Raw genomic sequence first — 12322 nt, 5'->3', positions numbered from 1 at the left:
TTCAAACACAAAAACAGAAGTTGCTGGAAAAGCTCAGTGGGTCTGGCAGCATCTGTGAAGATAAATCAGAGTTAATGTTTCGGGAAGCATTGAGGGCGGGTCACCGGACCTGAAATGTTAACTCTGATTTCTCTTCACAGATGCTTCCAAACCTGCTGAGCTTTTCTGTTTTTGTTTCTGATTAACAACATCCACAGTTCTTTCGGTTTTTAATCACCTTCAAACAGCCCACTAACCCCCGAGGAAACTGATTGGAAGGCTACTAATGCTCAAAGAACTGTGGTCCAAGCAAAATCTGATATCATTTTACAGAGCCTGAAACAAGGGAGATTGAAATTAAAAGGTATTTTTTAAAACAAAAAACTTACCACAGATGTTTTCTCCAAATCAGACCCATCATTCTTTGCGGCAAACACAATGGCAGCAATGAGGAACAGAATCCCAATCACAAGAGTGTAAAAAAAGTCCTGGAGGAAAAGAAAAGGATGCAGAGTGAATTTTGAGAAAGGTGCTGCATACATTTTTTGAAAACAAGTCATGAATGAGAAAGGCTGTTTGATGCACCGCTGTGTTCCAAGTACTTAAGCTCTCTCTTCATGATATCATCTAACATTAAAAAAGGAATGGGACTAATGTTTATTACATTGTCAGCAGATTGCTGTAAATATTAGTAAAGAAACCTTTTTCCCCACTAGTTGTTCTAAACTTGCTCTCCACAAAAGCCCATAATTATTGACTGATGCTATTTTGTTCATGATTTAATTAACGTGCTGTATTTACCTCATCTATTCCTATAAATTTCTGAGGTCCCTATAATCACCTGCACTCTTAATGGCAAAGACTTTTGAGACAGTGAACTTTCTCACTGTTCATTCAATTTACCTTTGGGGTATTCCTTTTTTATCTACATTTTAGGTCCTAACAACTGCTGTAAACTCTTTACTAATTTCGAATATTTCCCAACCAATCGTTAAAAGATTCATGACTCCTGCTGAGGATACATTAAACAGGGCTGAATAAATTCATCATCAGGTTGTTAGGTCTTTGATGTTCCCAATGTGTGCGAGACATCAGTCCTTAAAAATTGCCCTGCATGGCACCAATTTGATGCCAATAGAATGCAGGATTAAAATTAGAATCTTTGCTGATGGAAGTAATTCATGCTGGCTGTTATCAATTTTACAGTAATCTGTTTTTTGATGAAATAATTCACATTGGTATAGTACTTTTAATATCCTTAAAATATCAAGGTTTCTCACAGTAAATTAATTGTCTTGAAATGCACACATGCACTAATGAGGCAGCAGCAAACTTTAGAGGCTTACATACTGTGGGATAGACAGTAACAAGCACACTGGCGATTTCTCTCTTCTCCAGCATAAAGTGTCACCAGATCCATTTATTGACTGAAAAGGAGTTTGGATTAATCTGATGGTATCTTCAATAAAATTACAGTCTCAACTTCACTGAAGTGGTATCCCGGATTAATGTGCTTGAACTCACAACCTTCAGATTAGATGTACAACTGTTGCATTAAGCTGACAATGAAGGCCAGTGTAGTATCAGAGTATCTTATAATTCGGGAGGATAATCAGATCCTGTACCAGCTGTCACAAAGAGCAGTTCATCACTTATTCACTCCCTGTCTTACAAATGTAGGCATTTAGCTACACTAGTATTTCTGTTAAGACATTCTAAATCCAAAATAACCTGCATTGTGGAAACAAAATCCCAACTGCTTCCTTCACTTTTCTAGTAAAGACTTTTGGCAATAAGTTACTAATGTAGCCGCCAATGGAAAACTGCTATTTTAAAACTTCCATCAGACTGACTTGTAACATGCTTTGTTCAAATGAATTGGTTTCTCCGTATCAAGTACAAGAGGAAAAGAAACGCAACTGCTAGTTTTCAGTGCACACAGGAGTCTTTCTTATGAAATGGCAGACGGCATAGAGCTGCTCTGTTTAACTGGTTCAATGTGTGCTTTAACCTAAGCAGCTGAGAAAATAGGAGGTGGCAGCAAAGAGTTTGCATTTCAGATCACGCAAGCAACTGAAGAAAAATCTTTCAAACTTTGGCTTCTTTTTGCTTTTCTATCAAGTTAGTTGATGCCAAGGGAACTGGATTCCTTCAATATTGATATGCACCAGGCAGTACAAAAGGCAATAGGAAAATCAATGTGTAGTAAACACCCCAGATTCACTGAAAAGACATGAAGGTGTCACATGTTGCAAAATGTATGAAAACCAAGTGTGACGACAAATATCCTGGCAGACTGAATTTGTCAGACATTTCTGGTTCATAAATAGACACATTTTCTGATATCAAACATGGTGGAAGTACAAGCTCAATAAATTAGATGACTGCCTCTTTAATCAGTAGACTGCACACACTCAAACAGGAAGGAAAATCATTGTGGGTGGGGGCTGGTAGGACATAAAGACATAGGCACACTCCCACGGAATGGTTTTCTCTCAAAATTACTACTTCAAAATAGATTTAAATTTCTGATATCGGGTTCTGCACATCTTTGAAAGTTCCTCTTTACTAACATCGCAAGTAACGCATGAGTTCACATGAGCAGGTGCTCATTTCAATACAGTTTGATGAGACAAAGAGCTCTTATTACAACCTACAGGCATACAGTTATTCCTGTATGATGTAGCTCATCAGCAAGTGTCAAGAACATTCCCTGGCAGTAATCCCAAAGTAAATGTATAATTTGAAAAGGTTAATTTGACAAGCAGCATGGCAAATCAGAAATAGAAGGAAGATTTGAGGGAGAGATTGTAGAGAAGCAGAGCTGGGTATCATTATTACAACACACAGCTGAAGCTCACATTGAAATGTTAGGAACAAATCTATCTCTGTCTTGTTTTCTTGTCCTGTAACTATTTGACAGCATCCGAGAGCTGCCAAGCAATCTAACAGCTATAGGACTGGCAGTGTACCTGGGGGCCCCTCCAATGTACACAGGGGTACCATGAAGGTGGCATCCATCCCTTGACATTGTTTTTACCCAATCTGTAACCTGGCAATGACTGCAGATGCTGGAAACCAGATTCTGGATTAGAGTGGTGCTGGAAAAGCACAGCAGTTCAGGCAGCATCCGAGGAGCAGGAAAATCGACGTTTCGGGCAAAAGCCCTTCATCTGGAATAGAGCAATAGGAAGAGGCCAAGGAATAAACAAGCCTCCCAACACCTTTCCCACAATTGGTAAACTAGAGTGGCACCCAATTTTATGGCTCTCCTTCACCTGCAAATTTGAGGTGCAAGAACCAGCACACAATTTATTTTCTTAAAACAGCTGGGCAACTGATCTTTGGTACTCATAGGCAATGTTTTAGGAAGTGAGTCTTTCTTTTTCTTTTATTTAACCTATTTTTCTAACTGACCTGTTCGGGGAGGTTATTGTACACGTCTAGAGCAGCTGGGACTTAAACCTGTGCCTCCTAATACAGTGATGGGATCTCTACCACTGTACCAAAAGCATGTCCCCATCAGACAATCTGCATTATTTTAACAATCACGGTCAACTAATTAAATTAGATGTTGGGAATTGAGGAACTCCATGGGTTCGTGTAGACCAGTAAAACACATTACAAGTTATGAAACAGATATTACAGCAACCAACTGTGCAGTGTGTCCGCAGCTTGCAAATGCAAGGTCAAACAGAGTGCAAACAACGCCTGTACAGTGTGTGGGGTGTCCTTAAACAACGCCTGTACAGTGTGTGTGGACAACGCCTGTACAGTGTGTGTGGAGTCCTTAAACAACGCCTGTACAGTGTGTGTGGAGTCCTTAAACAACGCCTGTACAGTGTGTGTGGGGAGTCCTTAAACAACGCCTGTACAGTGTGTGTGGGGAGTCCTTAAACAACGTCTGTACAGTGTGTGTGGGGAGTCCTTAAACAACGTCTGTACAGTGTGTGTGGAGTCCTTAAACAACGTCTGTACAGTGTGTGTGGAGTCCTTAAAAGCATAGCACACATGCAATTATAAAGCTTTAACACAGGTGAGTCCATAAACATTTATCAGTGCTCAGCAACAAAGGAATTTTTGTTTTTTTTTACACACACTCACTGCCTCCATGTTGAAAGTTGACTTGTAATATGTGACCCACTTTCTGCCATTCTGTCTACCCCCTACCCATCCCCCAGTTTTGAGAGGGTGGAAGGGGCATTGAACAGTCCAACATTGGGAAAATACAAGAGACCAATAGGTTTCTAATTAATGGTCACTTCAAGGCCTCCTCCTGCCATAGTCATAAAGGTTTACAGAATGGAAACAGGCTCTTCGGCCCAACTTGTTCATGCTGCCCAGCTTTCACAATTAAACTAGATCCATTCGCCTGCATGTGGTCCATATCCCACCTTACCTATCCCATCCAATGTACTTGTCCAAACCTTCCTTAAATGACAAAATTGTACTCACCTCCACCACTACCTCTGGCACCCACTCCAAACACTCACCATCCTCTGCGTGAAAAAAATTGTTCCCTGGACCCTTGTGTATCTCTCTCCTCTCACTTTAAACCCATGTCCTCCACTTTTAGACTCCCCTACCATAGGAAAAAAGTTGTTGGCTAGCTACCTTATCTATGCTTCTCATGATTTTATAGATCTCTAAAAGGGCACCCCTCATTCTCTCAAGCTCCAGGGGAAAAAATTCCCAGCCTATGCAGCCTCTTCTTAACTCTCAAACCTTCTAGTCCAAAAACATCCTTGTAAATCTTCTCTGCATCTTTCTAGTTTAATAATATCCTTTGTATAATAGGGCGATCAGAACTGCACCCAATACTCCACATGTGGCCTCACCAATGCCCTGTACAGCTGCAACAAGATGTCCCAACAATTATACTCAATGCTCTGACTGATCCCTTCTGCTATTTTGCCCTCAGCAGGTAAAGAATTGAGGCAAGTGAATAGCCCAGCAGGTTTTTGTGAAGGGGCAGCCCTCTTGTGGGTGGGTACTTACCTACTTCTTCGTGGGAGTGTGCTGGGGATTATGGTACAATTCAGTCCACAAAACTTGTGTTTCTGTCCTCTGTTATTTATCTACCCTATGTTAATTCTGTAAGTGTACCACTAATCAACTGACGTGCTTCACATCACAATCCTAGTCCAACAGAATGGTTTCGAACAAGGTAAAGCATTAATATTGATGCATTTTATAATCAATTAAATTTTTTAAACGCACTGACATAACCAGTAGAAGTTCAATGCGATGCGCTGTAAATTATTACTGAATGATGTGAGATTCAAAAGAGTACTTAAATGAACAGAATGGCATCAGCAACTGCAAGTGTGCCTCTGCTGTTCTGTCCAGAAAGTGAATCTAACAGCAGCCAATATTTTACAATGACAGGGGAAGTGAGTGAGTGAAGCTAAGAAAACAAGGGTACCTTTGCAGGTCACAATGAGGACGATCAGGGAGGTCACCACAAGTTAATAGCATGTGTCTGAGCCATAGAGTCCTACAGCATGGAAACAGACCCTTCGGATCAACTCATCATGCTGACCAGATATCTTAAATCTAGTTGCATTTGCCAGCATTTGGCCCATATCTCTCTAAACCCTCCTTATTAATTTTTAAAAACTTTTTTGACAGGGTGAGGACATTGCTAGCTAGGTCAGCATTTATTGTCCATCAGACAATTAAGAGTCAACCACATTGTTGTACATCTGGAGTCACATGTAAGACAGACCAAGTAAAGAAGGCAGTGTCCTTCCCTAAAAGAGATTAGTGAACCAGATGGGTTTTCCCCAACAACTGGCATGGATTAATGGTCACCACTTGACTCTTAATTCCAGATGTTTATTGAGTGCAAATTCCACAATCTACTGTGGCAGGATTCAAACTTGGTACCCCAGAACATTACTCTGGATTAACAGTACAGTGGTAATACCACTGGGCCATAGCCTCCCCTTATATCCATCCTGACGTCTTAAATGTTACAATTGTTCCAGTCTCCAACACTTCCTCTGACAGCTCATTCCATACATGTCTCACCTTCTGAGTGAAAAAGTTGCCCTTTAGGTCCCTTTTAAATCTTTTCCTTCTCACCTTGAACCTATGCCCTCGAGTTCTGGACTCCCCCGCCTGGGGGAAAGACCTTGACAATTCAGTTGAATAATTGTCTCCAAATGGAGAGTCACAATCGGTCCATCTCCAAATTCTATAACAGCTCAGCAGTGCAGAAGGCTCAAGACTGGAATGTGTGGATGATCCTTCTTGGCCTCTTTTTTTGGTAAATATTTTTATTGAAAAGAAAAAGATTTTTGAGTTTTTCTTGGCCTCTTTCAGGGGTCCCCAGATACAGAAGTCGGGCTTCAGCCAATGTGATTTACTCCACACAATATCAAAAAAAAACTGGATACTACAAAGACAATGGACCCTGACACCATTCCTGATACCATGACGTGTGCTCCAGAATTAACTGTGTCTCTAAGCAAGTTGTTCAAGTACGGCTGCACACTGACATCTATCCACCTGGAAAGTTGTCCAGGTATGCTCTGCAGGATAAATGCAACCTGGCCAATTTCTACCTGATCTGTCTACTCTTGGTCTTAAGTGATGAAAGGTGTCTTCAACAGTGCTGTTAAGGAGCAGTTGCTTAGCAATAGCCTCTTCACTGGCACTCGGTTTGGGTTCCACCAGGGCCACTCAGCTCCCGACCTCATTCCAGCCTTGGTTCAAATGTGGACAAATGACCTGAATTCCAGAGGGGAGGAGAGAGTGACAGCCCTTGACATCAAGGCTGTACATTAATGAATGTGGCATCAAGGAACCCCAGCCAAACTGGAATCAATGGAAATCAAAGGGAACACTCTCCATTGGTTGGAACCAGATCAACACAAAATAGAACGACTGCAGTTGTTCAAGATCAATCATCTCAGCAGCAGGACATCTTCAGGATAGTGTCCTTGGCCCAACTATCTTCAGCCGCTTTAATGATCTTCCCTCCATCATAAGGTCAGAGGTGGGGATGATTATTGATGAACTGCACAATGTTAAGTACCATGCATGACTGCTCTGATGCTGAAGAAGTGCATATCCAAATGCAGCAAGATCTGAATGTTAACAAGACCACTACACTAACCCATTACCATTTAGGAAATTCATATGAAGGAACCTGTATGTTTTAATAACTGAACCCAAGTGAGTGGTTTGTCATATGGTTTTCACATGAACAGTTATGAAACTGGTCTTATTACAGTTAATGTGGTGACCACTTAACTTTTACACATCACATACAAGAAAGATGACTGACCACACCTTTAATGTGTGTCGTGAGGAAGGGGATGCCTTATATGAAAGGATTTCTTTGTAATAATTCCCATTAACAGTAAGCTTTTTCCTGATTTTTGATTTATAAAATCTGCTAGTACTTAATAATGACAATTCATTTTAAACTAAGCCATTTATTTTTGAGGCAAATCCAAAATCTAGATTTAGAGGATTTTTCTCTCAATCATTTTGCCTGGTCTGGGTCCACTCTTGTTTGACATTTATATCAAACGATGTAGATGCAAACATAGGAGACGTGGTTAATAAATTTGTGGATGGCACTAAAATTGATAGCACAGTGGACTGTGAAGAAGGTTATCAAAGAGTACAACAAGATCTTGATTAGATGGGCCAATGGGTAGAAAAATAGCAGATGATATTTAATTTAGATGAATATGAGGTGTTGTATTTTGGTAAGGTAAACCAGAATAGAATCATAGAATCCCTACAGTGTGGAAACAGGCCATTTGGCCCAACAAATCCACACCAACCCTCCGAGTAGTAACCCACCCAGACCCAATCCCCTACTCTAATAACCTATATTTACCCTTGACTAATGCATCTAACCTACACACCCCTGAACATAATGGACAATTTAGCATGGCCAATTCACCTAACCTGCACATCGTTTGACTGTGGGATGAAACTGGAGCACCCAGAGGAAACCCATGCAGACACGGGGAGAATGTGCACACTCCACACAGACAGACAGTCACCCCTGAACCCAGATCTCTAGCACTGTGAGGCAGCAGTGCTAACCACTGAGTCATCGGGGCAGGACTTATACAGTTAATGGTGGGGCATTGGGAGTGTTATTGAACAGAGGGACCAAGGGGTTCAGGTTCATAGTTTCTGGAAAGTGGCATTGCAGGTAGACAGGGTGGTGAAGATGGTGTTTGGCACTATTGCCTTCATTGGTCACAGCATGGATTATAGGATTTGGGACATGTTATGGCTATACAAGAGATTGTTGAGGCCACTTTTAGAATACTGCGTACAATTCTGGCTGTCCTGCTATAGGAAGGACGTTGATAAGCTAGAAAGGGTGCAGAAAAAAACGTACAAGGTTGTTGCCAGGATTGGAGGACTTGAGTTATAAGGAGAGAATGGATAGGCTGGGACTTCTTTCCCCTGGAGGGTCGGTGGCTGAGGGATCTTAGAGAAGTTTATAAAATCATGAGGGGCTTAGATAAGGTGAATAGCTAAAATCTTTTTCTAGTCCAAAACTAGAGGGCACAGGTTTAAGATGAGAGGGAAAAAGAGTTAAAGGGATCTGAGGGGCAACTTTTTCATACAGAGGGCGGTGCAAGCTGCCAGAGGAAGTGGTAGAGGTGGGTACAACTATAACATTTAAAAGATATATGGACATGTACATGACTAGGAAAGGTATAGGAGGGATATGGACTAGATGTAATCAAATGGGACTAGCTCAGTTTAAGATACCTGGTCAGCATGGGCCAGTTGGATCGAGGATCTGTTTCCATACTATACAACTCTATGGACTCTAAATGGTGCAATGGTGAAGGTGAGGAAGAAGGGAAAAGTTCTTTTATAGTTGTTGTCTTATAAAGATCAGTTATTTAATTACAAAATGAATAATTCATTCGGTGCAATCTCAACAGCTGCTACATACTTAGCACAGTCAATCCCAACACATCACTGAGAAATTTCACAGATAGTATTTAACTTTGTTTCCTGCTTTGCCTATTAACAGGCTCTCTATTAACACAGATCTGAAACATACTAGTTGAGCTTTTAAATGCTAAACATAAATACCAAAGTAATTAACCACGGAATTTAATTGAATATTTATTTTTACTTAACGCTCCCATGAAAAATGTGAAATTCTGTTTTCCTATAGTTATTTTGGTTGTATATTCCTGTAACATTCTTTAAGGAACTGATGAATATTTTCTTTACTTTACTGTTGATGTGTGAACTGAAATTACTTCCTTGCAAAATATTTTTTTCTCAAGGCCTCCAGCTATATTTGAAGATGGCAAAGTAATATAAACAAGTGGCACGAATATTCATTTTAACAAGTGGGTTTCTGAGACATCTCTAGAAGTAAATCACTTTCATGCTTCCAGTGATGCTGGAGATTGCTGCCTGTATTTTCTTCCTCAGACCAATAGTACAAGCCAACAGAGTATTTATTTTGCATTACTGTGTTATTCACACATTCCTCCAGTATGGGGAGAGATCTATTGCCAGATATCATGAGGCCAAAATTGTTGCTGTGTTCAGATACTCCAATACAAATGGAAAAAGAATTTAAATCATCAGCTTCATGTTACAGAACCATGTCCAATAGGCACATCCCACAGTATAAAGATGATGCGAACAGCATGCTTCGATTGAAAATTAAGATTAGGATAATCCTCTTCTTCTCTATCCAGTTTTGAATATACAGCAATTATTTTTCCAGTTAAACTATTTAATGCTAAGTTAATCATGGATTGGTTACAGCACAGAAGGAGCCTATTCAGCCCAATGTGTTTGTACTGGCTCTCTGCAAAAACAATTTACTTACAGTGACTACCCTGCCTTTTCCCAGTAGCCCTGTGAAGATAATGATCCAGCTCTCTTTCAAAGGTTGTGTCTGACTCTGCATGTATCACTCTCAGGCAATGCATTTCAGATCCTAACTACTTGCTGTGTAAAAATATTGATCTTCATTCTCCCCTTGTTCTTTTGTCAATCACTTAGCTTTACCAAATCCCTTCTCAATCCTCTCTTCTCTGAAGAAAACAGTCCCCACTTATTGAATCCATCGAGGTCAGTGAAATTCCTCATCCCTTGGGAAACAACCTGGGTTTCTGGATCCTTTCTGTGCCCTCTCAAAATCTTTTACATTCTTCTTAAAGTCTGGTGCCAAGACTGAATGCCATACTCCACTGTTTTGTTCAAATTTATTATTACTTCTTTATTTTTTAAACTTTCCTTGTCTGTATTCCATGCCCATATTTATAAAGATCAGGATCCAATTTGCTTTTTAACAGTTCACTCAATCTGATCTGCAACTGTAAGAATTGTGCATTTTATATTGTCTTTGTTCTTTCTAGCAAAATAAATCACTTCCTTACATTCCATTTTATTTTCCACTTCTCTGTCCTTTCACAAAATTATGAGAATCCCTGCAGTGTGGAAGTAGACCATTTGGCCCATCAAGTCCACACTGATCCTCTGAACAGCATCTCACCCAGACTCACTCCTATCTCTGTATCCCTTCATTTTGCATGGCTAATCCAGCTACCTGAGCATCCCTGGATGCTATGGTCAATTTAACATTGCCAATCCACCAGACCTGCACTCCTTTGCACTAAGGGAGGGAACTGGAGCACCTGGAGGAAACCCATGCAGGCATGAGGAGAATGTGCAAACTCCACATAGACAGTCACCTGAGGCTGGAATTGAACCTAGGTCCCTGGTGCTGTGAGGCAGCAGTGCTAACCACTGAGCCACTCATTCCATCAACCTCCCTTTGTCCTCATCATATCCAAATGTTGTGTCATCCATGAATTTTAAAAGTATGGCCCATATATCAAAGTCTAGGCTATTCATTTACATCAAGATGAGCTGGGGTCCAAACACTGTATTCACAGGGATACCACTGCAAATCTTCCTCCTGTTTGTAAAACAACCAATTATTCATCACTGCTTTCTGTTTCCGAAACTCAGTCAATTTCATGTCCATCTTGATGCAGTTCCTTATTCCATGAGGTAACTTTACATGCAAAGTTTTTGTGGGGCACTTTATTAAATGCCTTTTGGAAATTCATCTCCATTGCATTACCCTATTTGCTTAACTGACTGCATTTTCTCAACTGACCACCAACTTTGTTCCAAATGCTTATTTCTAATAGTTCCCCAGCAGTGAGGCTGAAGCATAATCATTGGAACTTATCCTTAAAAAACTTTGAACAACAGTGTAATGTTTTCAATTATCCAATCCCAAACTGTACCATTGTTTAAAAATGGCTAAATGAATCGATCCTAATAACAAATGAGAGCAGGGCCCTTGAATCTGCACTACCATCTAATAAGTTGCTGATTATCTACTTCAACTGAGTTACACCCTGTCCTCATATTCCTCAATTCCAATGGTGTACAGAAATCTATTGATCTCAGCATTGACTACATTCAATGATTCAGCATCATCAACCCCAATGCCGGATGAAGAATTGCACAAATCCACAATCCTTTGATGAAAATGATTTTCTTCAGTCCTAAAGAATCTTATCCGGAGGCCTTATCTGAGTCCTGGATTACTCAGCCTGTGTTAACAACCTCTCAATCTCTATTGTGTCAAAGCCCTTCAGAATCTACAGTATGTCTCCACCTAACGGTAAATCACTTAATGTCGCTTTGCTCTAACTGTGTTAATAAAGTAGTGTCAATATAAAGAAAGTCATAACATTAAAATGTCATGAGCTCGAGACTTCCTGTTCTGCAACCTGCTCGCATAAGAGGCTTTTGCCCCAGTGCTTCCATTTCCAATCACAATCCTGAGGGTCACTCCACTCTCCCCTCTCTCACTGCCAGCTCTAAAACCTTCTCTTCACCAGAGTTCCTTCTCCTACTCTTCATTCTTCTTTTATGAAGTTCCTGGTGTCTGTTGTCATCACTGGGGGCTTCAGTTGGTCCTCACATGTTGCTGTGGTTCTCAGCTTGGACCTTATTCTGGCTCTTGCTCCTGCATGCATACCTTGCACTTACCTTAGCCACTGGTCTGTGCTTTAGTTGGACTGGTCCTGACAGGTTCCTCCTGTTCTGCACTGAAGTGCACCATGTGCAAAGTTTGGTTGGTGCAGGTAGTGAGGCAGCATCCAAGGAGCAGGAGAAGCGACGTTTCGGGCATAAGCCCTTCTTCAGGAATGAGGAAGGTGTGCCAAGCAGGTTAAGATAAAAAGTAGGGAGGAGGGACTGGGGGGAGGGGCGTTGGGAATGCGATAGGTGGAAGGAGGTTAAGGTGAGGGTGATAGGCCGGAGAGGGAGTGGGCCGGAGAGGTTGGGAAGAAGATTGCAGGTC

General features: G+C 40.9%; 1 protein-coding gene across 2 annotated transcripts in view; it reads right to left on the bottom strand.

Moving 5' to 3' along the window:
• Positions 1 to 12322, bottom strand: part of LOC122549957 (CKLF-like MARVEL transmembrane domain-containing protein 6) — a 77485-nt gene that overhangs the window by 3806 nt on the left and 61357 nt on the right. For both annotated transcript variants that reach the window (XM_043690242.1, XM_043690240.1), the window contains exon 4: positions 369 to 467. In XM_043690242.1, the coding sequence (XP_043546177.1) occupies positions 369 to 467 (99 nt within the window). The remainder of the gene's footprint in view (positions 1 to 368; positions 468 to 12322) is intronic.

This window comes from Chiloscyllium plagiosum, chromosome 5 (genome assembly GCF_004010195.1).
Source record: "Chiloscyllium plagiosum isolate BGI_BamShark_2017 chromosome 5, ASM401019v2, whole genome shotgun sequence".
Classification (NCBI taxonomy): domain Eukaryota; kingdom Metazoa; phylum Chordata; class Chondrichthyes; order Orectolobiformes; family Hemiscylliidae; genus Chiloscyllium; species Chiloscyllium plagiosum.
This window is presented reverse-complemented; position numbering and strand designations above follow the sequence as displayed.